Consider the following 27916-nt stretch of genomic DNA (forward strand, 5'->3'; position numbering starts at 1 on the left):
AATCTTCACGTAGGATTTCATGATTATGGCACCCAATTTGTCCACAAATGTGGCCTCCTCTACCTCCTTGGTCTGCCTCTACACTCTCTTCTTTTTCTCAACTGAGAGCCTGAAAGTTAAATGGATAATGGCCAGGCCACATGTAAAAGTAGAACTCTGATAATCTACAGCAACCAGCCCAAGAAGCGAGCCTACCATCTCTAAGTCAGACTTGTAGGAAGCCAGACCACTATGTATTAAAAGTTCAGCAAGTCAAACAATAACTCCTGTAACAATCAAGCCAAAATCACCAGGACTCAATTAAGACTTGATTAATAACTGACAGCTTCCCTAATTTTTGTTCTTGCTTGCAAGTTAGGTTCCACCAGAGTCAAATATGTCTCCTAAACATTTACCTAAGAATACGTCCCTCCTGGTTAGTTGGGTCACCTTCCTGCCAACAGCCTACATGCCAATCAGTGCCTATCTGAAGCCCTCCTTTTTTTCCACTTTAAAGCTTTCCTATTTCTCTCTCTTGGTCTCTGCAAAAAAGCAGATGACGGTGGCTGACTCCCTCGCTGTGTGTAAGTAGCTTTCACCTGTTTTCACTTTGTTGGTCTTCATTTATTTCCACCTGATTATAACACCCAAAAAGGCTAGTAAAGCTTCAAGTTCTTAACTGTTTTGATAAGGAGGAAAGAAGTCTGCAAGATAAAACACATACATCAGTAATTTTCCAGTACATCCCATTTTTTTTTTTTTTTTGGCTGCACTGGGTCTTTGTTGCTGTGTGCAGGTTTTCTCTAGTTGTGGAGAGCAAGGCTGAGCCTTGGCATGTGAGTCAGTCTAGAATAGGTCCCCATTGTGGTCCAAGAATCCCTGAAGGTCCCTGAGATCCTTACATGGAATATTCAAGGTCCTGCCTTTTCCAACTACAGAAAGCATGGATTTTCTTCATATACTTTGACCCAAACAATATATTACAATAAATTGAGTGCAGAGGTGAGAATTCAGCTGTCTTCTATAAAGTCAGCCCACCAGGGCTTCCCTGGTGGTTCAGATGGTAAAGTGCCTGCCTACAATGCGGGAGACCCGGCTTTGATCCCGGGTCGGGAAGATCTCCTTCAACGTGGTATGTGGGCCTCTCATTGCAATGGCTTTTGTTGTGGAACATAAGCTCTAGGGTATGTAGGCTCAGTAGTTGGGGCACACAGGCTTAGTTGCCCTGTGTTTTGTGAGATCTTAGTTCCTGGACCAGGGATCATACCTGTGTCCCCTGCACTGGCAGTCTAGACTCTTAACTGCTGGATCACCAAAGGAAATCTCTCCAGTACTTTCTTTAAACCAATAATTCTGAAAGATGCAAACAGCTCTTATGTGTAAAAGGATTCTCTAGTTAAATAGATTAGGGAATTTCTGGACTAAGTAAAAGGTATTTCTTTAGGGCAGGACTTCTTGGAATCTCCTCCATGCTCAGGTGTTGCAAATTGCTGAGAGGTTGATGCTATAGTCTTTCCAAAGGAATTTGAAGGCAACCTACTTATGAGTGGAGCACTGTTTTTTCATAAAAAAATAAAATAAAATGCTTGAAAATGCTGATACTGAAGAATCTGAAGATCATTTTTGTTCTAAAATCTTGTAAGCTTGAAGTTTTATGGGGATTTAGACCTATAATAATGTATAGTGAGGCATGCTATGACATTGTATGACTCTCAGGAAAGATATAATTAAAATGCTATCAGAACTAGAAAATACATATGGAAGAAATGCGGTCAACAGTCTCTTTAACTGATTCTTTTTTCCCCCCAATATTTATTTCTTTGGCCCGTCTTAGTTGTGGCACGCAGGGAACCCTTTTACTTTCAGTTGAGTGTGTGTGCTCTGTCCGTTAGCTGTGTCTGACTCTGCAGCCGCATGTACTGCAGCCCGCCAGCCAGGCTCCTCCGCCTGTGGACTTTTCCAGGCAAGAATACTGGAGTGGGTTGCCATTTCCTACTTCAGGGGATCTTTCCCACCCAGAGATCAAACCTGTGTCTCTTGCATTGGCAATTGCAGCATGCAAGCTATTAGTTGCAGGATGTGGGATCTAGTTCCCTCACTAGGGGTACAGCCTGGGTTGCCTGTACTGGGAGCATGGAATCTTAGCCACTGGATCGCCAGGGAAGTCCCCCTTTTAACTGATTCTTCTAGTTATTCCAGGCTTTGAAAAAACAAGACTGATTCCTTCTTACATCAAAGGAAATGCCTACTCTTGGTCTAACTGGTATCACTTTTTAATCAAAACAGGTTTAAAAAAAAAAAAGGGCTGGGAATAAAATTAGCAGGTTACAAAAAATTCTCTCTATACTTTTAGGAATGCCATTGCCTCAAACCATGAAAAAGGAAGTGTCCCACCAGAACATCCTTCTCCTTTGGCCTCAGATATGCCAAACCAGGAGGGGTCCAAAGACATGGGGAAGAAAGATATTTCCCTTGTGGATGAGAACCAAATTTGGATCTCTTATTTCCAAAGATGGAGAGTCAGACACATGTTCTTCTGATGTTTCTCAGACCTGTCCACCACCCCCCACCCCCAAAAGTTCAGGTAGCATCCAGGACAGCTCTGTGCCCTGCAGCCTGGCATGTGAAGTCCAGCTCCTCACGTCCGTGTAAGCTCTGATGTGTGAGCAAGCGGTCCTGCTGACTCACTAAATGGAAGCCAGCTGGTTTATTGGTGGTGTGGACCCTGTCCCGCTTCTGTGTGCCGCGTCACACCTCCTTTACAAGGCATTTTACACACGCTCAGGAAGTGTTTCTCAGCAAATGACATGGAAACAAGAAAACCAGATTGCCAAACACTAGCAATGGAGGCTGCAGTAATACACCCAGAGGTGCACTTTAAGTTTTTCAGAAGTGTGTGTGTGTGTGTGCATGTGCACATACACGCATGCAATATTTTAGAAGCCAGCTTATTTAGATTTATTTCCAGTCCAGAATATATCTAATTGTTTTTTCTCTCTTGTTCTCCTTCCTTCTACTATAAGGGAGACACAATTTGGGAGCTCGAGTGTCCATATTTTCTTTCTCCTTTGGTATATTTATTTATTTACAAAACATTCATCTCACTATGCATCAGGAACTGCTCTAAAAACTTTAGAAATATTTATTCTTTATACTAATCCTATCAGAAAGACAATGTTATAACATCCCTTTTTTACAGATAAAAAAATCTGAGGCACAGAGAACATAAGTAACTTGTCCCAGATCGCACAGCCAGTGAAGAGCTGAGAACTACTGTCACGCTCCAGAGGCTGAGCTAGTAATCACTGTGCTAGGCCATCTCAGATGGACCTGCTTCTAATCCCATTCCAGTCTAAACAAATGTTTCAGACATGATATCTGAAAAAGGCTTACACTCAGTTCAAGCCATTCTTCAGGAAAGGGGGTAATAAAGGGGATAAAGGTCTAGAATAAGTAAGATACAGAATGGAGAAGGAAGAGGAGTATGGAGAAATGACCAAAGCTGACAACAGACGAGCTTGTGTCCAGCCTTCTAGTAAGTGATGCCGAGTTCCCAGCTGGCTGCCTCTTACGGGTCTCTGGAAACCTCTGAAGTGTCTTCTTTGGTCCAGGAAGCACTCACTGGGGTCTTCAGTGGCACAGAATGGAGAAGCATCCCCAGGTATGCCCACCTCTCCCAAGCACCCCATACCTTCATCCATAATGAGCCCAGGAGAGGAGTGCCATTGGACTCAAAACAACATTGAGGAACAGGTGCTATGATCTCCATCTTACAGTGGGGGCTGTGAGACCCCAAGAGACTGCACTGTCTAATGTCACACAGCTAGAATGTAGCAGAGCTAGGACTCGTTTGACAGTCGGACTCAGCATTGTTTGACAACAAAGCTATATCATTTTCTATCCCCTCACACTGCTCTCTAGGCACTTGTCCGGGAAACCCAGCCATCCAAATGACAGATATTCAGCCTCAAAGCAATCCACCTTCTTTCTACCTCTACTCTTGACCCTGTCACTTCCTCTAATCTATTGAGAACTCTAAACTCCTACACATCTATTATCTCATTTGTTTTCAAAGCATCCCAATAAAGCTAGCAGGGAAAGGTATTATTATGGCCATTTTGCAGATAATTATGTAATAATATCGGCTGTTTTACTGACAAATAATCCTGCTGATGTTCAGTCTTAGGACTAAGCTTTTAGCATGTGTCCAGGAAATCACAGGCTTTGAAACCAAGATAAGCAATGTCAAGACTCTCGAGCTCCTAAGGTCACAGGGAGCTGCTTGCTTCTGCCAGTTAAGTAAGGTGCATGGTACACTCACCAGTCAGGAAGTCGGGGTCTGGGGTGGGCTCTGAGATTTCCTCCAGGCACTGATTCTCCAAGGGGACAGTGGCCACCACAAGACCATCTGGCAGTTGCTGGTCTAAACCTCGAGCAAAGTTGTTTTGCCTGAAAACAAAGGCAGACTTTCATCTCTGAGTATTCAGGTGAGCCCCGGTCCTCAGTGGGGGAGCTGTATCTCCACCCACGGCAGACCAAACACTCCCCTCACGGTGAACCTCACCCAGCATACATGTCTCGAGTAAGATTCAAGTGTGAGAAATAAGGTGAGGACTGGGGAAGATGAGAAATAAACCTGCTGAAAAGGTCTACTTACAAGACAGAGAATATTCTTCCCTCCCTTCCAGTTCTTACTGCAGGAGCCCCTCTCCACAGGGTAAATGCAGCCACCACAATATTCCTTATGAGACCTCACTGCTTGCCATTGGCAAACGAGGTCCCAGGATATGAGGAGAAATTTTATAAAGTCTACTGTCTGTAATAGAAAACACGGCTGACTCCAAGAACTAGCTCGAAAATTGACTATCGGCTTTTTTTCTTGTAAGAATCCAGACTCAGCTTGCTATCAATTGCTGGTCCATATTATAACACTTTCAATCATCATCATCACCTGAAATGCATCGGTTCTGAGGAAGATGTACTCAACCTAAGCTAGATGAAGGGCAGGGCTCAAATGGAGAATCTCCTAGAAAAAGTCTAAGTCAGTGATTTGAGACATTTTGTTCTCCGGATCATTTTACACTCTTAAAAATAACTGAATGCTCCAAGTAGTTTTTTTTTTTTTTTGTATATATATCAACACCATTTATCAATTTCATATTATAAAATGAAAGAAAATTTTAAAAATATTTATTGATCCATTTTAAATGACAGTAAATAAACCCATTTAATATTAACTTGTTTTGAATAATGATGACAAGTGGCAATACTTTACATTTTTTGTAAATTTTTTAAGTGTCTGACTTTACAGAAGGCAGCTGAATTCTCACCTCTGCATTCAATTTATTGCACTATATAGTTTGGGTCAAAGTATATGAAGAAAATTCATGCTGTCTGTAGTTGGAAAAGGCAGGACCTTGAATATTCCCTGTAAGGATCTCAGGGTCCCTCAGGGATTCTTGGACCACAATGGGGACCTATTCTAGATTGACTCACATGCCAAGACTCAGAGGGATGACAGAACCTGAGCACTTTGTGGTGGCTTCCAAGGAAAATCTTGTAGTCCTGCCTGGACAAGGTAAAAATTACTTAACACTTTACTGTTCATAGTTCTTGGGTTCTGGAAGAAGGAGTGTAAACCTAGAAAAGACCAGGGGGCAGAAAACAACCTATCCCTTTAGGGTTGCATTTACCTGGATCCAAGATACAAGCTTTTATGCTGGTTTTATAGCCCATCAGGGACAAGATTCATCAACAGCCCTGAATAACCAGCTCTATGGATGCGGGGTTCACCTGAACGTTCCTCTCAGCACCTGTCCAGCCGCCACTTCCTTGGAATGGTTGTTGTAACCAAAGAACATCTCCCCAAAGAGGGTCTGGTTCATGGGAAGCTCTCTGCTTTCCCCACAGTCACCTCCCTCTGGGCATGTCTCCACGATGAGTTGGCAAGAGCGTCCGTCCACACCAAGCTTGTAATCCTCGATGCATCTAGCACAGTGGAAAACTCAAGATAAGAAGTTATTCCATCAATAAGCCATGCAGCCAACTCAACCCAATAGTTTGGGGGAAAAAAATGCCTTCAGAAGAGTGTTGGATAGCCAAAGGTTATGAGTATCCTAAATTGATTTTGTCCCCTTTATAACTCAGTTTCTTAGGTCTAGAAATGGAGTATCCTTGCAGTATGTGATCATACAGAACCTCTCACCTTTCCTTCGCAGATAAGTGCTTTCCAGAACTCTGCAGTTCTCTCTTCTCTATATGTATGATTTCCCAGATAGGGTAAGAAACGCAGGAGATAAGCTTATAAATGAATTAACATATTTATCACCCACTCCTTGGAAAGCTTTTTTTTTTTAAATTGGAGTATAGTTGTTTTACCATGTGAGTAGACACATTTAAATCCAAGATGTTCTAGAGCCTTTCTCCAGAACGATCTACATGGTCAGACCCTGCATTTGTTTGGAGGGTAATTAGGCAGCAAAAAGAATGACACTTAACAAATTAATAACCTTCTAATCCGGTCCTGTGACAAGCCAACTAAGAAATTAAAAAGATTGATCATCTCGCAGCTGTGTTCTGTTTGAATGTGTACAAACACAAGATCAACCCGTATTAATTCCCCCTTCATTCAGAGTAGCCTTCCTGAACGAAACAGTTACTAGGACATGCTGTGTGGACACCTCCTGGGTGTCCTCCCCATTAAGCATGTGCAGTTACTCTAATGGAAGAGCAATACTGATGTTGGTAAATATGGGTCAATGACCCATAAGTCATTAATGGGGCTCTATTTGTAGTTCTGGTGAGAAGAACATAATTTGTACCTTCAAGTAAGAAATATTTTGATAAGGCTGTCATTTTAAAAGCATATTGATTTAATTTGGGTCTCTCCTTAGAAACACTCCAAATTTAGAATTTATAGATATTCATGACATTAAAACACATCATTTATTGCTATCTACAGTAAATGTTGCAATAAGATAAAGACCTCTGTTCTAAAGAGAGGAACAAATAATCATAGTTTTAAGTGCTGAGAAGCAATTTTATCATGGGAATAATGCTGCCCTTTACTGCTGCTGCTGCTGCTAAGTCACTTCAGTTGTGTCCGACTCTGTGCGACCCCATAGACGGCAGCCCACCAGGCTCCCCCGTCCCTGGGATTCTCCAGGCAAGAACACTGAATGACCTTGAATCAGTTGACTGACCTCTCAAGAGCTTCAGTCTCCACATATGTAAAAGTGGGAAAAACAGTAGCTGCTTTGTTGGGTTACTGAGCAGATTGCATAAGATAAAGAATGTAAAGAACTTACGTTGTGCCTAGCTTCTAGTAGGTGCTCATTAAATGTTGCTATCCTCATTAGCAGAGGTACAAATGACGCCTATGTTAATGCAACATTGTTGCATCCCCCATTTACCATTTATATATGTGGGAACAGGTGTAAGCAGAGCTCTTTAATTATAAGCACATGTGATTTGATCTTCCTAAAGAACCTCAAATCAAGGACTTCTTTTGGCAGGCTATATATAGTGGATTGGAGAGTGCTAAATATACATATGTACCAAATTCTGATGAAACAGTAAAGAAAAGTCCAGTTAGGGACCTACTGCATGGCCTAAGCAACAGACTTGACTTGAGACCCACAAAGGAATGAAGGTTCCTGCTCAGTCCACCCTGAGCATCTCAAAAACTTGCCCTTTCCCCCTGCCCCAACCCTACCATTCTTTGTGCTCATGGCTGCACATTGCTGCTCAGCTGGTCAGTCGTGTCTGATTCCGTGCAACCCCAAGGACCGCAGCATGCCAGGCTTCCCTGTTCTTCACTATCTCCTGGAGTTTGCTCAAACTCCTGTCCATTGACTCAATGGTGCCATCCAACCATCTCGTCCTGTTGCCCTGTCTGTGTGTCCCACTGTAAACTCCTCTGAGAGGGAGGAGAACAGACTCCGCATCCTGCTATGTCTCCTCCATGTGACATTTAACTAGGTTGTCTGCACAGAGTGGGTGCTCAAACATGTTTATTAAATAAATGAATGCGATGCAACTTTGGCCACATTTACTTCATTAATTGAAGTGGGTCAACCATAATGATACCATTATGGAGGCATTAAAATTGAGATCAAGCTTCCATTTATGGAATGGGATTTTACAAAAAAAACTAAACAGGAATATTGCTCAATTGCAAAGAAAGAAAATAAAATGAAATACAATAAAATAACATTACTAGTCCACTGAATAATCTCATGATTATTATTCAAGGCAGGCAATGGCTTTTAGCAACAATCCGGCATAGCTTTATTACTATAAACACTGATTTGCATTGCAAGCCTATTGGATTGTGAGATCCTTGAGGACAAGAGCTACATGTCCTTCATCACTGCAGCCCTGTGGCCGGCATGGTATGTGGCATAAAATCAGTGCTCTCCCTGACAGGCAGGAGAGGAGAGACAGGGAAGGAGGTGGGGGAGGTGAGCTGGAGGAAGAGGGGGAGGAAACCACGGCTGCAGAAGAACAGGCCAAATCTTTACTTACTTTATAAATATACCATGAAAATATTTTTAAATATAATTCCAGTCAGTGGTATAAATTTAAATTTTGAGGGAACTGCAGATTTTTGAAAAACCAGAGAGGGCCTGAATTCTAGAGCTGATCTTCCCACTTAACAACTCCCCAGTCTCAAGGGTCTCAACCTCACAGGTGCATTACTTAGTTTTGTCATCTGTAAAATGGTGTGGCATCGCCTGCCCTCATGGGGCGGGCGTTAGAACAAATGACAGGACCAAGCCGCTCCATGGGAAACGGCTTTTTACACTGAAGATCGTCTACGTCTGAGGGAGTATGGCTGCCCCAAATGCTGGGACTTCGGCGGCAGAATTTAACCATGCCTTCACTCCCCCTCTTCCCTTCTTTGATAAGTGATTAGCTTTACACAGTCTTCCCCAGGCTTTTGGACCATAGCATCCTATTGTCACAAAGCAATTAACATTGCACCATAAAACACAGTTTGGAAATTCTAGTGTAAGCTGGCAATGATTTAGGGGTCTTTCCCTCATTGTCAGTGCTGACACGAGACTTTCCCTGAGGGTCCTCCCAACTCTGACTTTAAAAATGCTGCTCTTCCAGTCCTGAAGGCGGTTTCCTCGGACCCTAAGGGCTGGCCTAGGTCAATCAGTTCTCTGTGATTTACTTTTCTGAAGTCCCACATCCCGGCCAGTGGGTTGGCCTCGAGGACGGCTCGACTCACCCACAGAACATGAGGATGTTGTACACGGCGGGGTCGTCCGGGAAGGGCGCCATCTGCTGCAGACACAGCTGCTCACAGCCCCCGTTGAAGCCATCAGAGCAGTCCACCCCGATGTGGCGGTCGTAGCAGCCGGAGCTGTCCTTCATGGGGCTGAGTCCAGAGGGGCACTGGCACAATCAGAAAGCACCCATGCAGGCAGGTGAGCCAGGGGCGGGGTCCTCTGGGAACCAGAGTGTAGCCCCTGATGCCTATTTTTAGTACTCAGACTTGAAACTGTCAACACTGGTAAGCAGTGCGTGAATTTCCCACTATGCTAGACTCCCTGTAAAATCAAGGGACCTATTTTGACCTCTCGCTTCTTCTCTCTGGGCACAGATCACACACATCTGCATTAAAGCTGATCCCTCCAAGCAGGCTGGAAGGGAGCATGCTGGCAAGACAGTGCCGAGGTGCCCCGGCCTCCCAGCTGGGCCTTAGGCTGGCAGGAGAGTGGAAGCGATGGGCCAGAACTAAAATGCATTCGAAGGGATTCCTTTGGGCAAGGGGCAGGGAGTGCTGCTGTTTGGACTTTGGATTAATAGGACTTTATTTTTTACGTTTCAAAGCACTTTGTCAATGTTGGTAATGGATGGCAGTGTTGGAGAAAGCGGACTGAGTCAGGGCTGCGAGCTGGAAGAAGGAAGTGGACCTTCTCCGTGACCTTGAGGGGAGGTTTGACGGCTCTCCTAGAGACAGCAGCTGCACTTGTGATGTTCCTGCCTCAAGGATGCTCTGGGGAAGACACACAGTCAAGGGCATGAGCTCGAGGACCCACAGGGGCCACACTTGGGTTTGGGCTTCATCCCAGTTCCCTGGACACTCAGGGTAAAACGTTTAGCTTTTTCTACACTACCACGTCCTCCATAAAATTCTCAAGAATGACAGCAAAGGAGGCGATCCAGGAAGAGATAATCGATCAGGTCCCAGGGAGGACAAAGAGGCTTGGTGAGCAGTAGGAAGGCTCACAAGGCACCCATGATAAGCCAGGCAGTGGCCAACATTCCTACACCTTACTTACATAAGTCTCACAGCATCCCACAAGGTAAGCAGGCTGATCATAGACACTGGGGCACAGAAAGCTAGTGTCACATGGCTGATCACAGGAGGACCATACCTGAAACCCTGGCTGGCTGGCTGTGGAGTCCATGACTTGGTTGCACCATCACCACCTCACAGCACCATCAGGCTCTCACGCAACAGTCACCGCAAACTGAACACTTACCAGTAGCTGGTGCTTTGTTACATGCATGTGCATGCGTGCTAAGTCACTTGAGTTGTGTCTGACTCTGCGACACCCTGGACTGTAGCCCACCAGGCTCCTCTGTCCATGGGATTCTCCAGGCAAGAATACTGGAGTGGGTTGCCATGCCCTCCTCCAGGGGATCTTCCCGACCCAGGGATCAAACCTGTGTCTCATGTTTACCTGAACTGGCAGATGGGTTCTTCACCACTAGCACCACCTGGGAAGCCCATATTATTCTCATTTAACAGACTTGGAAACTATTAGCATTGCCAATTAATGCATAAACATTTCACCTCACTGGATTCCATCTAAAAGCCAATGGGTATTTTTTTTTTGCCAACCTGCTTCCTCTGTCTATGCAATAGAGGCTGCACATCTGCATTACAACTGATTCTTTCCAACAATTTGGAAGGAGACAGATAACTTGCCCAGGGTCCAGCAGTCTGTATGGGGCAGAGCTGGGCAGGTCTGTCTAGATCTGACCTACTAGCTAACACAGTCCTCCAAAACTAGAACCAAACCAAAAAATGCCTTTAAAAACTCAGTGGAACCCTGTTAAACACTGCCCCTCCTGCCCTGCTGCCTGGCTAGCTCCTGCTCCTGGTTGCCAAGCATGCTGGCCTAGCAGCCTGGAGCTGTCGCAGGTGTGGCCCTATAAACCCACCTCCCCGCCCTCCATGCTTCCCAATTGAAGATCACAGCAGGATGCGTACTGTTTGCTGACACTAATTCTGCAATTTCCCAAACAAATGCCCCCCCCCCCCCCCACCCACCAGGGGCCTGCCAGGCTCCCAGCCTGGTCCAGCCCCTCTCTCCGCACGAAGCCAGCTGGAGTGCTGGAAGGTGACAGCATTTAAAGATGCTTCCAAGGGCTTCCTCGTGCCGTGCAAACCCAGATGTTTCAGATGATGGTAAACAAGCAAACGAGGCAGCTGAGGATTGCACCCCACATTCTGTTAGCCCCCCCCCCAACTCATCCACTTTCTTGGCCACCCAGCTGTTAGGCCAGATGTGGCACCAGAAGGGAGCTGGCTTCACCGCTGTGAGGCTGCCCAGGCATGGATGTGGGTACTGAAACATAGACGTTTGATTGGAATTAAATGGGCTGCACCGGTTGCCACGAGTTCTTTCTTTTCCTTCTATGAAGCTTGAGAAAAGCCATCAGAGAGACAAAGCTGGTGCTCCTGTTATTCCCACCTCACGTGTTTCAACCCTGGTACCAGCTAGCTGTCTTGGTCATCAGCCAGGACTCCCCATCTTCTCAACCACCCGCTTTGTTTCAGAATGCCCCATCAAGTATGATGTTTGACAAAGATGTCACCAAAGAAACCCGAGTAGGCTTTGTTCCCGAATGCCCCAAACCTGGCACATGGGCATCTTGCCAGGCCCTGGTGTCAGATAACCATCGCTGTGCCAAACTAGACCACCTGATGTTTACACTTTCTCAGGAGATTTGGAAAGAAGACAGAGTTAGTTGCCTTGTCCAAGCTGGATATTCTTTTTTCCTAAGCAAAGCTAAAAATAATAATAACAGCTATTGGAAATTAAGCAATTCTATGCGCAGAACAATCTACATAAATTATCTTCAATCCCAACTACACAATTAGACTTTTCCCCCCTCATTTCATAAAAGAACAAACTTAGACTCTGAAGGATTAAGTGGTAACTTGTTTAAAGTCACAGAGGTGGAAAATGGCAGAATCAGAATTTGGACCTAGTTCTATCTGACCCCAAAGTTCAGTTGTGTCTCTTCCACTTGGCCATGCTGCTTCTCAAGTGTCAAAAAACCTGGATGTTGGGATCACTAAAAATAAGTCAATGTGTCAACAAAATAAAGAAATCCTGCAGATGTGCTGTTTATCTGATTGTCTTAAGCAACTCCTAGAGTACATTCTGGAATCAATTATGCATTTGTAGATTCAGTCTGATATTCTCTCTCTCTCCTCTTCTCTTCACACACACACACACACACACACACACACACCGTATTATGGGTGCATATATTTATAGGACAAAACTCTGCAAAGCATTCAAAGCAATGACCATGAAGGCAAGACAAGATCCTCAATCACTGAAAAAGATGCAATTATCTTTACTGCACTGTAACTTACTTGGGTTGCAGTTCAAAGTAAAACATTTTTGAAAGATTTCCAGAAAAAAAAAAAGCTGAAACCATAAATAGAGTTTTCTTCTTAACCCTTGTTGAACCAGAACTCCCATCCCCAAGGAGTCTAATCAATCAAGTTTCCCATGGTATAAATTTGCTTCCGTTTTTGCCTGAATATTTTTTGTGCTGTTGTCATCACATTTTGAGATTCTCAAAATTTGTATGTATTTTGTAAAGTAATTAGCCTCCAATTAAAATAAGTAAATTTTTAAAAAATGAAAAAAAATCTGTATGTAAATACAATGCAACTATAGGCTCTAAATCATGGCCTTTTCCTAGAAGTCTTTGAAGCCAGAGACAAGTTGTCAGGAGAGAAATCCTGCCTCCAGGAGGAGTTTGTATTTTCCCTCTTCAAGGACTGGCTGCTCTCTTCTCTTGGCTTGTGGACAATCCCTCCACTTCTTCCTTAAAAGAGAACTGCCTGGAGACTTCCTTGGTAGTCCGGTGGTTGCGAATCCACGCTTCCAATGCAGGGGATGCAGGTTCGATCCCTGGCCAGGAAATTAAGATCCCACATGCAGTGCATCACAGTTAGAAAGCCCCCGTGCTGCAGCTAGAGAAGCCTGCGCACCACAACGAAGATCCTCGTAGTCAAAATAAAAACAAAAGCTTTCTTTAATTAAAAAAAAAGAGAGAACTTTTTGATCAGGATTGAGCCCCAAGGTCAGATCTTAAACCATCTTTGTGCATAGGTTACATTTAGCAGTCCCAGGAAGAAAACTCCATTTATTATGGCAACAACCCTCCCCCATCAAGAGGGTCTAATAAATGAGCTCATATTTCAGTGACCCCTAAAATATACAAGGTTAATCGTCTTTCACAAGATGCTCATGGCTTCTTGACTTATTACTGGTCTAAAGCACAATGTGCTAATGAGATTAAAATGATTTTCCCCATTCAACTCCTTTTCTTCTCTGTCTTTCCCCTCTGTTTCTACCAATGCTTTTTGGTTGATTAATTACTTGGGAGTCTAGTCAAATCTCACTCAGCCTGAGACACACACACCTCAGTTCCAGACTATGAGGTGGAGGCCCTGTTGGCAGATGAATATGACTGATGGACACGGGATGTCTTCAGGGTCTCTGAGAGAAGAGGAACCACTTTCTGCAAATGAGCCTGCCTTGCCTTACCTGGATGATTCATAAGATACACAGCTACAATTCCTACTCAAAATAGGCTCTTTTTTTTCTTTTTTAACAACACAGCAGTCTTATTCCTCTCGTAAAGAATGATTTCCCTCGCTATTTGATGGGGACATGTAAGCCCAAGCCATGCAGGACTTCTCCCAAGAGGGAAAAGTTTGATGATGGAATTAAATTTATATTTCAACATCCTGCCCTTACTTCTCTGGAAGCCTCTGAGGCAGACCCTTCTGCTTACTGTCCTACAGAGAGATGGTCATCTGTGATGGTCTCTGCATAGCTGCGCTCCAGTAGACGTGAAATGACACATTTCATGGGAAACCACTGCGGACAGCAAGTGGACAGAAGGGCGGCAGGGTCGCTGGGTAATTCAAAGCTCATTAGAGTATAATGCTCCGGCAAGGAAGGTCATGTGCTCAATACACGAGAAGCGGGACAGCCGACCTCTTCCTTCCAAGGCCACAGTCTGCTCATCTCTGCATGTGCAGACACCTCCCGAAGCAGAAGGCATTTGTGGAGGGGGGGGGGGGGGAGTCCACTGTCAAGAAGAGTGTGAAGATACGGAAGAAGCCTTAGAGCACAGACTTTCCATTTTATAGTGTGTTTTTATAGTTTTATAGTGTTGGAAATCATTTTCAAACTTTCAAATAAAGTCTTACATTAAACCTCAACAGGTAGGCTTGATAAGAAGGAAGACGCTCTGGTTGGAGCTGGGAGAGAGGAGACTGGTGTTCTACCCACCAAGGCTGCCCCAGTCTCCACTGCTGTCTCCAAGGATGTCTGTGACATAATCCCCGGGACCTGTGACAAAAGGGGCTTTTTAAGGCTCCTGAGATGAGGAGATGACCCTGGATTATCCAAGCAAGCCCAAGGAAATCACAGGAGTCCTTAAAGGGGAAGAGGGAGGGCAGAAGAGAAGATGTGCTACAGAAGAACGGTCCGGAAAATGCAATAACGCTGATTTAAAGATGGTGGAAGGGGACCATGAGTCCCCAGATGCTGCCAACCTCTGGAAGCAGGACAAGGCCAGGAATGGAGCCTCCAGAAAGGAATGCAGCCCTGCTCACACCCCGGTGTTAGCCGAGTGACACAGAACTGGATTCTCACCTACTGAGATAAGAAAACAGCTGCTGTTTTAGGCCATCAAACCTGGGGTAACCTGTCATAGCAGCCACTAACAAAGGGCCTCTGCAGGACGCCCTGGGGCTCCACCAAACAGGGCACCGCGCCCTGTGCTAGGCAGGTGGTAACCACTGCTCCCACCCACCATGGCACAGGAAGGACAAGGGGAAGCAGTGAGACCCATTGTCCGCGGTGGTGGAGGGTGGATCTCTGCTCTGGGAACCATTCCCAGCAGTCCTGCCCATGGAGTGTGGTTTGTTTTGGAACAGAGTGGACTGAGGTTGGTACAGGGCTGTGCCTTTCACGGGCATTTGTTTCCTGTCCCCAGAGACTATATAAACAACAGGGCAATTAACTGGGTAGCAATTAACCCTGTGGGAGTCCATGCATAGCAGAGAGACGTGCCCTGCCTTCCCAGAAAGAAGGAAGGTTGAGCAGCGAATGTGGACCAAGCCCACCTGTCTGGCTTGAATTCAGTCAGGAAAATTTGTGGTCGAATATAGTCTCTCCCCACATCTGTCCCCTTTCCGGATCCCGTCAGGGCCAGCGAGCTGTGAGTGCCTCCGCTCCTTTCATAAGCATAAGCCTTTCTGGGGAAGCCTTTCAGCTCAGCGCCCAGAGAACTGAATGCCAGGGTTGCTGTGGATGGAGAGGAGGAAGGCAGCCGATTCTCCCCCAGACTGCAGGTACCACAGCTGATGCCCTTGTCCCCAGCCCACCTCCTGATGACATAGGGCCGCTGTGCTAAGACGACGAGGCTTTAGGAGGGTGCTGTTGCTCGGTGGAGTCAGATCAGGCTCAGTGTCCAGTGTTCTCAGGAGGGTCACGAGATTATGATGTGGTCAGCTTTCAAGTTCCAGCCTTCCTGCCTCAGGGATCCTGGGCTTCACAGCCAATGAGAAACAGTCACTTGAATGGGCCTGGCCCCCTCCTCCCTCCAAGAGCCACGTGGACCACTGACTTCAAAGTCTTATGCTAATGCCAAGCTCGGGTGTAATTGGGTGACTGCTCAGTGGCTCCAATTCGCAAATGCAGCGGCCCTACAGCAAATGCATATTCATTGGAACTATTCCTGTGAGCTCCGTCTCACAGATCACAGAGTCAAAGGTACAAAAATACATCAGTACGGCAGTATGCCAAGTGGAAGGACCTAGGATCACCAATAGAAGGCAGCCAACAGGCAAACCCCAGGGGGCTCTGAGAAGGGGCAGAGGAGCAGGAAGAGATGCACATGGACGAATAGGTCCATGTGCACGTGTGTGTATGTGTGGGCATGCTCAGACTCACATGTGTACACAGGTGCACACGCAGGGTTTCAGCACTTAGAACGACCCACCCGAGAGAGCACCGAGGAAGGAAAGGTTAAAATCTGGATGAGGAAGTGCAGATTGAATAGATAAAAAACAAAAAACAACAACAACATAAAACAACAACAGCTGTCCCAGCTGGGAACTCCATCAGACAGTGAAACTGTCTCCTGAGGGAGCCAGTTGGGAAGCTCATTGCTTAAGACAACTGAAGGTGGAATAGGAAGCTAGGGGAACACCCAGGACATCCACTCACTCCTGACTGCCTCTGGGAAACATGACCTAAAGAGCACTTTTCTTTGTTTCCTGGTAGTCCTCTCTGCCTTCTCTTCTTTTTGACGGACTGGCCAGGTCCTCCACCTCTCTGCCCCTCAGGGCTCTCTCTTGCCTTTTTCTTTTCTTCACTTTCCGTCCTTCTCAGGAGAATCGGGCTCCTGCCAACCGCCGCCCAGTCTATGAAGTCTGGGGAGGGGGTGGTCTCAGGGCTGACAGAGTCCCACTCTGGACCAAGCACATATCCATCTTTGATGGAGAACAGCTCCCTGAACAGAGCAGGTGCTCAGAGACAAGGAAGTGGGGGGTGTGGAGGATGGGACTGGCCCAGCATCCTCCCAGCTTGCCCCTGCTCTGGGTCCCTTTACATGAGCACAGCTGTCAGACTGGGAAGCAAGATGAAGCGTCTATCCTCCCCGGAGCTGGGAGCTCCCAGCTCTGCCTGGAACCACTGCATAACAGCGTGTCTCGATGAATCACCTCTTCCTCTCCTTCATGCCAACTTCGTGTACAGCACTCCTGTCTCTCTTCTCTGCCCCATTCCCTTTCCTCTCTGTGAGGACTGCATCATCCCATCCTTAAGAGCAGGGAAGACTGAAAACTGATAGTAGTGTTGATGGGCATGAAAAACACCAAAATAAAGGCACCGGCAGTCAAAGGCTTGCCCACCTGCTCCTGTCTCCAGTCACCTACGCAGGTCCACCGGGATGCACATCCATGGCACGGGAGAGCTTAGTCCACTCCAGCCCAAGCAGTCTTTGTACGTCATAGCATCACATAGTTTACACTTCGATAAAGTCCACGAAGTGAAAGTGAAAGTCGCTCAGCCGTGTCTGACTCTGTGAGACCCCATGGACTAGAACCCATAAAGCAGGAAACCACCTTTGGTGGAGCAAGAGTTCACTGCCATAGTTTCAAAGGGGATGTATTTTTATTGTTTCTCTGCCATTCCTGGCCTAACTTACTTCTTTTATCATTTTGGACTTAAGTAGGTGTCTTCTAAAATTTCCTATTACAGTCAATGCAATTTGACTCTAAACAAAGGTAGGCTTCTTCTAGAATTTCCTATTGTAGTAAATACAGTCTATTTCCTATTGGAGTCAATATTTTACTACTGAGCAGTTAATTGGTTCTCAAATTGTTTGAAGGTATCTTTCACCAACTAGAGTGCAAGACTATAAAGAAAGAACCATGCTACACAGTTCATGACATTTTCTTTGGATAGTTACAGTACACACAGTAGGTGCTGCATAAATATCTCTAGATTCAATGGTTGGTAATTAGCTCCTTAGCTCTGTCAAAAGAAAATTCGTAACATAGACTAGACAGTAGTTAAAGCTAGGGAGGAAGTACTCTTGACCCTCTGCTTTACTCACACTGTTTCCACCTCTATCTTCATTGTGTCTTATCCTGTGGCCCCGCTTTCTGAAATTACAAGCGCTACAGAGCAGACGTACCACGCAGCCGGTGGAATCCAGCTTGCGATCTGAGATGCAACGGAAGTTCTTACTGCAGCCCCCGTTGTCCTTGCTGCAATCACGGACTGGTCCAAAGGAGTCTAAGAGGACCTCCAGGCTGTCGAAGGAGGATGAGGTCATCAGCTCCTCTCTGTGGGAAGAAGCGGCAGGAGGTGGGAAGAGGTCAGGGGACGCCAGGAGCAACAGGTAGCTTCACATCCCACGTTCCTGTCTGGCCGACCAGATCATGTCTCACTCTCTCTCACAAATATTCAAGATCAACCAGACTTGGAGTCTTGAACTAACAAATTATGGACGTTCTCCATCTCTGGGAAATAAGCCAAGGCAGTAACACCTGGTCAAAGAAGGAGGTCTAAACTCAGGCAAAGAAATTAACATTTTATTGCCTGTCAGTCCTGAGGGGCTGTAGAAAGTGCTTACAAACTCTCATTTTATGTCCTCTCTCGGTGCATGAGCCCGGGGGTGTGCAGTATTGACCCAGATAGAGTAGATCTTGGCACTGTGTCTGTGGAACTGGAAGGCAGCCTGCCAACTTCTCCTTCCAGCTCGATTCCTTCCCCAGCGCTCGGGACCTTCAGGTAGCTTCTCACTCCATCTCCCAAACCCAGTGGGCGCCTCAGGGCCCCGAGGCTGGACTCACCTGACCTCCACCGCATCTTCCATCACTGTCATGTCTGTCTTACACTTTGCTGATGGGTTGATGGCCAGTTCAGCTGGTGGAATCACAAAGCTTTTGCTGAGCGGCAGCCACATGCCCTCCCCAAGCGTGTAGGTGAATCTGCAGGGACACCCAACACCACCCGGTTAGGGCTGGGGGATAAACGCCACTGAAGGACCTGGCACCCTAACTTCAGCTGCTTCCTTCCCAACCCTTGTAGTCCTCTCCAAAAAGGAGAGCGTATTGCCATTTTATGGATGAGATCATTGAGTCTGACGGAGGCAGAGAGGCCGACCCCTGCTCACATATCCAGACCACTGGAGAACTCAACGTGCCATCCACTCGCCAGATGTTAAAAGTGTCTCTTCTTCAAACCATAAGACATCGAGTTCCAGTTTCCTTCAGATTTGAAGCTGGGCTTCCCTGATCTTAAGTCAGATATAACTGGAAGCATTTTAATTGAAAAGACATACCGGCCTCCCACCATTCCCATCCCTCGAAATTGCACACCCACACTGGTATCGACGCTTTCTCTCTGTGCCTGGAGGAACCCTACCAAGGAAAGGAAAGAAGAAAACTCCCTTTTTCTGGCTTCGGTGAGACGGGAGCGGAAACGATTGAAGCCAGGAGCCTCCCAGGGGGAGAGAAGAAGATGAACAAGGCAAGCCTAGATGTATTCTCTGCTCTCTCTCTACCCACACCCCTAGCTAATGGCGCTAACCCTCTGGAGGCAAGGAAGATTTTTTTTTTTCCTATAACAAGGGCTAAAAGGAATAAAGGAATCAATCAGCATTTCACGGGAGAGCTTAAGGAATCCATGAGAGAGTATTTGTTTATTTATTCATTCATTTGATTTCAAAGGCATTCAAATGCTCTGTGTTCACAGTCAAAAATAGTCCCTGGGATAAAAGCCAGTGTGGGTGGGATATCACGAGGCTGTGGCAGTCTGGCGTCCCCTTCCCACTTAATGCGGAGGGTGGAACAATGGAAGGATGCGTACAATTAAACAGAACCAGCACTGGCTCCATTAGCATGCTGGTCGCTGAGCACCACTGGAGGTCCCGCTCCTTTCTCTCCCCTAACCCACACGCTCCTCTCTCCACCACCGCCCCCACCCCCACCCCCTGCCGCTCCAGGTTGCCTGAGATGCTAGGAAAGCAGACTGATGACGTGAGATCTTTTATGAGATGTGTAGCCCTGTCCAGGACGTGGGCCACAGAGAATCCCCACCGACCAAGGCTCATGAGTTACTTAGTAACTAAGCTCCATGCTTTTTCATCCACTCCCTGGAGGACAGATCTGGGTAGTTGAGGAGCTGAAAGAAGAGAAAGCAGGGGCCCAGGGTGGGTGGGGGGCAAAACCACTGAGCAAGTAGGTTTTGGGCAGGACTGGGGAGGTTTCTCCCTGATTCCTAACCGGACTCTCAGTACCCTACTTCTCTGACCTGTGGGGGCATGCCTCTGCATTAGGCAGCATTGAAATAGCAGAGATGCTTTTTGCTCTGAAGAAAGCACTCAATTCTCCCTACCCATGCGAACCAGAGGCAGTGGGTGGGGTGATGTCTGTGCAGGGAGCTGTCTGCACCAGATGAGGGAAGCGCACTACTAGGGGGACAGAAGAGGAGACCCACCACCCCACTCCTCTGTGAAATTGTGCCTGGTGAAGCTGAAGGCATGCCAGCTCCTTCACACACACACTCACACACACACACACACACATGCTTGGGGAGGGCATGTGGTGGGTGTGTACGTGTGTGCAGGAGACCTGGGTTCAGTCCCTGGGTTGGAAGATCCCCTGGAGGAGGGTATGGCAACCCACTCCAGTATTCTTGCCTGGAGAATTCCATGAACAGAGGAGCCTGGTGGGGTCATAAAGAGCCCGACATGGCTCAGCGACTAACCCTTTACTTTAGACCCACAGAACTCCATCCACGTCTCCAAAGGTGTCAGTCTCCAGGGGCTTCTTTCACACCAAAATCGCTTCAAACTTTCTGTTCCTACAATGCAATCGGACTATGGCTCCTAAAGTTGTCCTGATATTCTCATCTCTTTGCCTTTGCTCTTAATACTCCTTCTTTCTGAATTTTCTTTCCTCTCCTTTGCCAGACTCATTTTAAGACTCAGTTAAGGCCCCACCTCTTCCTGAAAGCTCTCCAGGGCCTTCACACTCTGAGGTTGAGTAAGGGACTCTCTTCTGCACATGGCGCCTTGTTACCCCGAGATTCTGATCTATACCCAGCTTTTCACGTGTCCATCACCATTCATACAAACATTCTCTCTTGGATGGCAGAGGACAGTTCTTTGTCATCTTTGTATTCCCCACTGCCAAACATAATTTCTGACCCAGGAAGGTCACTCCATAAACATTTACTGACTGATCAACAGGAGATTTAGTTATGTTCTTTAGTTTGAACAGGCTGCTAGTGGATATAATCCCAATTTCCCAATTTAAAGATAGAGGTGGTGGTGGAAATTCTTGTTCATTTAAAACAGGATATGGGTTAATCGCTGGGTTTGAATGCATTTAATGGTTGAGATGGATCTGGATTTGATAGGATAAAGATCTTCCTCAATGCACAGCAGCTTCTGAAACATGACACTCTACCAAGTTAATAAGGAAACCTCCACTCTCTGGTAGGGTCAAGGTGAAGAAGTCCTGTAGGTGAAGCAAAGTCAGGTGCGGGTAGAGACTAACGTTTATTGAGAACTTTCTAAAGCAGGTGCTCTGTAGGACTGTCATTTATCCTCACTGCTGCTCTCTGAGATTAGTCATTTGCTCCCATTCTACCAAGGCATCGACTAATATTTTTAAAAGTTTAGCGGCCTCCCAAGGTCACCTCTCCTTAAGTGGGAAAGATGGGCGATAGCCTGATTCTCAAGTGTTCCTCGCAGCCGCTTTCCAGCCCATGTTGGCTCATGCCTATGAAATTCTGAAGTTTTCTTTCATCTGCAAAATCTACTGAGTGACTCCAAAATCCAAATATAGAACAAACTGTCAGAGAAAAGCTGCATTCTGAAATCTCATCTGTCCCTCACCCATGTGGATTTGGCAGGAAGGACTTCAAAAAGCCACCAAACAGAAGTTGGGTGAACATCTGGAATGCTTTCCCAGGTTGGGCCTTCTCGCATAACAGCTGGTGGTGACCAGCACAGTTGATGGCTCAGCTGTGGACTGAGCCCTGCACGTGGCCCTGTTGAACTGGTGCTTGAAATTTCTATCCAGAAGCAAATGTTTGCCAGGAAGCACTGGACGGAATGAGCCTGTGCTCTCACTGTGGCTTGGCATGAAACATAATGTGGGAAAACTGAAAAGTCGCTCTTAGCCTGGCATCTCCACCCTTTCCTAGAGCAGGCCCTTCCAGAAGGAGGTCTTATTCCAAGGGATACAAGTACACACTTGGGAGGAAGGTCTTTGAGAGAGAAATTTGGTCTGTACTCACCCCTGCCACCAGAGGGTCTAGTGGAATGGAGTGATCCTAGCGACCATAGAAAGACCATCTTCAGCACCAGGAAAGTTGGCTGAGGAGACTCATCCTCGAGGTTCAGGGTTTCCCTGGACCCTTTGAGTCTAGCTTGGACCCCTCCCAAGGCATTCTTTGGGATTACAGATTACCAAGGTTAGGTTTCAAGGTCTTTTCGCAATCTGATTAGGAAATACTTGAAATGATCATCTACAGATATTTACTGAAAACCTACTTGTTCAAAGGACTTCCCTTGTAGCTCAGTTGGTAAAGAATCTGCCTGCATTGCAGAAGACCTGGGTTCGACTCCTAGGTCAGGAAGATCCCCTGGAGAAGGAAATGGCAACCCACTCCAGTATTTTGGACTGGAGAATCCCATGGACAGAGGAGCCTGGTAGGCTGCAGTCCATGGGGTTGCAAAGAATCGGACACAACTGAGTGACTGAGTGCACACATGCTTGTTCAAAATGGTGTGCAAGATATTAAATATTTAAAACCATAATGGGTACTTCCCTCCCTTCAGGAGGACAACCATTTCATTGGAGAAGCAAATACACAAATTAAAAATACACATGAAATAAATAATCAACAAATACATATTAAAGTCAGTATATATACAAATTAGGAGGTGGAAAGTCATTGTGGATTGATGCAATGGATCGGAGAAGCTTCAGGCCAGTGTTGCTCAATCCCAGGTACAGATTGGAATTACCATGGTGGTTTTACAAAACACTCATGCCCTGGTCCCACTGAGAATCTATATCATATATACAATCTATATGTCAAGACTCTATATCATAAATGAACAGAGTACCAAGTAAATAGTCATTTAGCTCCTTTAAGAAATTGTAGTCACTGACCAGATCACAGAATTTTCCAGAGTGGCCACTGGTAATTGGTTTACTCAGATCACAGAAGGTTCTGATTAAAATTCTAAGTATCTGAAATAAGGAGATCATGACCCAATGTTCTTACCTGAGAGCCTAGTTACTGTGATGTTAAGGATCAAAATGATTAATCGCTTATGGATTAACCCACCGACTTCTGAGATAGTTGACCGCATGGGTCAAACCACACAACTGACTCCCTCTGTCCTAAGTAGGTATCACATCCAGTTGGTACCTAACAGACTTGAACAGATGGTGCTTGTGGGGATAGAAACACGATTTTTGTGCAGGTTCCTCTCACAGCAATTTCATGGAGGCCCTAGTTTTTCTGACTTTTAGGGGAGCGGGAACTCATCCATGTTAATCAAACCCCACCAGACTCCCCATCTGCTTTATCTTTATCACCCTTCGAAGGTCCCAACAAACAAGCAGTAGGAAAAAGGGAGGAAAGAAAAAAGTCTGCCCAATAATAAATCATTGTTGGAAAGTTTAAATGCTCGAGTCACAGTCTAAGGACTACAGCTGACATCTCTTGCAGCACAAATCCTCAAAAGCCGCCTGCGGCCAAGGCCATTAATATGACCCAGCCCGTCCCAGGAGAGACAGTCGGAAGAGAAAAGGGCAGGGAAGGCTCCGCGAGAAAGCGGTTCTGTGAATCTGCACTCCCAGCTAGAAAGGCCCTTTAGGAGAGCGCAGCGGAGGCCGAGCCCGGTCTATCCCAGGCAGAGAGAAGGAGCAGGAGAAGCTGAGGCAGAGGAGCCAGCTCAAGAAGGCAAAAACAGGAGAAAGATTAGCATCAAGGCTGGGACTGGCTGATAGTGGGGGCTGGGGCAGGGGTTTGGAAAGGCGTCAGGGAATAGGCAAGACTCTGTACACACCCTCTCTGAGTGCAGTGAACAGGAAGCAAGTTTTCTCTTTGCTCATCATTCCTCTAACATGCCATGCAGTAGTTTAATGCCTCCTCTGACATCAGACGCTTGGGCAGGACTATTTATGCCTCTCCCAGAGGACTTGTTCATGAAGGGAAGTGCACTCATGTCCACACGGGCAGCACAAGCACAATCTCTGGCACTTACTGGGTACTCAGCAGATGCACATTAAGTGAAAAATAGACTGACAGAATAAATGGAAGATACAGTCTTAGCCTGGAGATAGACTTGTGTTCCAGCTAAGGTCTGGTGTGAATTAGACTTTATGAAAATCCCATAGCTCATGGCTGGCACCCAACTTCTTCCTCTGCCTGCTGACTTGTCTAATATGTACCATTCCCAGGTATGTAAGTAGAAATTTGGGAGAGACTGGAAACATCCAATTCAATGAGGAAGGTGGTAGATTAAAGAAAATAATCATGAAGATTATACCTCTGAAAAAGGACAGAGGTAGAGGTGGGAGGGGTTCGTTCTGAACAACTTAAGGCTTTATGTGGAAGGTGCAAATTAGATGCAAAATGGAGAGGCAAAAACTAACATTAATTGCTTGTTCTTTGCCAGTTTCCTTGCCGGGGGCTTTCCCTGCATTATCTCATGTGTTCTTCACAACAATAGAGCCTGGCATGCAACGCAGTTCTGTTTAACAAGTGTGGAATCTGGGGGTTCCAAGAGTAGGGGTTACAGAGCAGGCAAGGAAGGAAGCCAGGACCTCAACAGAATCCATTTATCCTCCACACACTCCACGCTGTCACTGTATGAAGGGGGGCAAGCGTTCCTCTTACTGGGAGGGTAGAATGACTACCTGTGTTTCCCATTTTATAAATTACCACTAGGAAAGAAAGTTCAGCGGGAAGTGGGGCGTGGGGCTTGCATATCCCTATATAAGCACAACCTTAGACAACCACTTACCTGAATATTTTATCTGAAGGCTGTTCTCCCAAAACCAGGTCAAAGCCTCGCTGAAATATTGTGTAAGGCCAAGGCCTGAAAGGAGAAAGAGCACGCAATTAAAGTCAATCAACAAACATTCCCTGAATGTCCACTCTGTGCCAGAACCACGCCAAGGTTCTGGAGACCCAAAGACAGAGGGGACCTAGTCTGGGTTCTCAAGAATCCTACTAATGTGAGTTCACAAGACCCAGAATGCTGGAACTCAATTAAGAACAGTATCAGTGCAAAAATCACTATCCCACCAGGAAAGTGGAATTTAATAGACATGACAACTAGAACTCCATAGAGAGAAAAATTATAATAATGTCATAGCCAGAATTTATGGCCCTTCAGATATAGATTTAACAGATCCTTAGCTTTGTCTCACTGAAGAAAGAGGAGGAGTATGATTTCTTGGAAAGACTAAGCCTCCGGAATCAGACAGTTCTGGTGTTCAAACTCTGTTCTGCTGTTGAGTCAGCTGTTTGTCTTTGGGTGATTATTTGCCTTGTTGAGTCTAATTTTATCACTTGTAAAAATAGGATTGTTAATAGTGGCTTCATAGACACTGTGAAGATGAAGCAAACCTTTTAGGCCAAAGCCACAGTTCATATGGGGTTCTCATCATGCTCCCTTTCCCTCAAAATGACAAGAAGGTTCTGGGTTTTTGACAGGTTCCAGATGATTTCAATCATTAACAATGTCACTCATTCAACCAGAAACAACTATGGTATTTTTGAATAAGACTTAACTAACTTCCCTGATGGCTCAGATGGTAAAGAATCTGCCTGCAATGTGGGAGACTCAATCCCTGGGTTGGGACAATCCCCCTGGAGAAGGAAACAGCAACCCAGTATTCTTGCCTGGGAAATCCCATGGACATTGGAGCCTGGTGGGCTATAGTCCACGGGGTCGCAAAGAGTCAGACACGACTGAGTGGCAAAGAATCAGACACGACTGAGTGACTAACACTTTCTTTTCACCAGTCTCTCTAGTGAGCAGGCTTCCCAGGTGGAGCGTGTAGTAAAGAACTCGCTTGCCAAATGCAGGAGACTAAGAGACAAGGGTTCAAGCACTAAGCAACTAAGCATGCACACACATCCTAGCATTTGGAGGTCACATATACTTGAAACTATCAAAACTATTTCTTTTCAATAGCATATATCTCTTTGCTAACCCAGATGTCCAACTCCCAAATTATTTATTCCTTCAAGCAAGACGTATAAAGCCCAAACTTGTGTGGATACTAGGTATGGTATGCACAGAGTGAACTGGGCCCCTGCTCTCACCGAATATATAGAGTCCATGTATAACCAATCATACCAACCCAATAACCTAACTACTGAGGATTTTACTGCAGACATGCCTTTGGCTTTCAAGGACTAGAGAAAGTCAGAAGAATAAATCAACATGATTATTTGGGACTAAATCCAACACTAGGAATTAACCCAGTTGTTGTCAATGGTGTCAACAATAGAGGGCATTTGGCATTTAGGGAAAATTTAGGGCAGTTCCCCTTGAATGACACAATGACTGCAGGATATTACTGGCATTTAGTGTGTGAAAGTCGCTCAGTAGTGTCCAACTCTTTGCAACCCCGTGGACTATACAGTCCATGGAATTCTCTAGGCCAGAATACCGGAGTTGGTAGCCTATCCCTTCTCCAGTGGATCTTCCTGACCCAAGATCTTCCTGACTCAGCGCATCTCCTGACCCAGGAATCGACCCGGGGTCTCCTGCATTGCAGGCAAATTCTTTAGAAGGCATTTAGAAGGCTAGAATAATGCAGTGTCCAGGACAGCCCTGCATGACAAAAAATTCCCCCAGGCCCTGCAAACTTTTGAATGTCTTGCTGCACATTTACATAGGTAAAAACCTGCTTATTATTATCTCAGCCTAGATGCTAACTCCATTTACCCACAAGCACAAAGCAGCTTGTACTGTTTTAATATAAGATGAATTGTCTAGGTGTATAACTACCATGGAAATTAAGAGAAGATTATACAAGATTACTTAGAAATTTTACCAAGATTTGTTCATAATTTTGGAAAATCACATCATTGTTTGCAGTGCTGCTCATGGTCTTTGAATCACCAATTCAGCATGTCTATATCAATCCAATTGCTCTTATATATATTGTGTATTACATATTACTTCACATTTTATATTGTGGAGAATCTACATTAGGTGCAAATGTCTGTCAACTTTATTTCTCCTACTGTAATACTGCAGAGAATTTATACATTAAAATAGCTACATTACTATAAATTATTTATCACTTCTCTTTTAATTACTCTTACCACTTCATATTATTTTCAATTTTTATTTATTTAGATTTTACTATATATGATTTCATTTAAAGATTATTTTTAAAAAAGAGTTAAATTTGTCATAAAATAGGGTGTTGGGTCTGATAGGGTTGAGACACCAACTTAACCCAACCAGCTAACCAATTAACTACTTGAAGGAGTTGGTAATTACAAAGTGAGGCCACTGGGTCTCTATAAAGGAGTGGCTGGGATGAGTGTATTCCTTTTTTATGCTCACTATTTATAAATGCTTTATTCCTGGAATTCAACTTAGAAATACCCTGAGGCAACTAGAATTGGCTCCAAAAGGTATCCAAACACCATACTATTAACAACCCCTGCATCAAATAAATAGCCCACATGTGTTTTTCATGTTTGTTTTGTTCATTGGAGGTAAACCCACAGAGTGGGGTTTGAATCTGATTCTTTTTTGCTGAAAAGTAAGTGTGGCTGAAGAGCAGCTAAAAAATATGTACTAATTCAAGAAAAAGACTAAAAATTAGGAGGAAAAAAATGTCCCGTTTGATCCTAGATACCTAGAGAGGGCAATAAAAAGAGAAAAGGGACCTGCAACTTTATCTCTCCTTTGGACAAAATCATATTTTATTTACTATCAGTTGAATAATTTTAAACAACACATGTTTTGCCTTCAAGTCATCTCCAGTACTCAAAATGGGTATAGTGTGTAATTAGAGTTAATTCTTGGCATGATTCCTCAGTTGTTTGAAAATATATTTTGAGGAGCCAAATTTTAG

The 27916-nt window shown here is 45.4% G+C and overlaps 1 protein-coding gene across 1 annotated transcript in view; it reads right to left on the reverse strand.

Moving 5' to 3' along the window:
* Nucleotides 1-27916, reverse strand: part of ASTN1 (astrotactin 1) — a 347419-nt gene that overhangs the window by 90396 nt on the left and 229107 nt on the right. The window contains exons 9-14 of the mRNA XM_061160781.1: nucleotides 24832-24906; nucleotides 18629-18766; nucleotides 17968-18118; nucleotides 9218-9384; nucleotides 5773-5967; nucleotides 4301-4428 (exon numbers count right to left, since the gene is read on the reverse strand). Of these exons, the coding sequence (XP_061016764.1) occupies nucleotides 4301-4428; nucleotides 5773-5967; nucleotides 9218-9384; nucleotides 17968-18118; nucleotides 18629-18766; nucleotides 24832-24906 (854 nt within the window). The remainder of the gene's footprint in view (nucleotides 1-4300; nucleotides 4429-5772; nucleotides 5968-9217; nucleotides 9385-17967; nucleotides 18119-18628; nucleotides 18767-24831; nucleotides 24907-27916) is intronic.

This window comes from Dama dama, chromosome 14 (assembly GCF_033118175.1).
Source record: "Dama dama isolate Ldn47 chromosome 14, ASM3311817v1, whole genome shotgun sequence".
Taxonomy (NCBI): domain Eukaryota; kingdom Metazoa; phylum Chordata; class Mammalia; order Artiodactyla; family Cervidae; genus Dama; species Dama dama.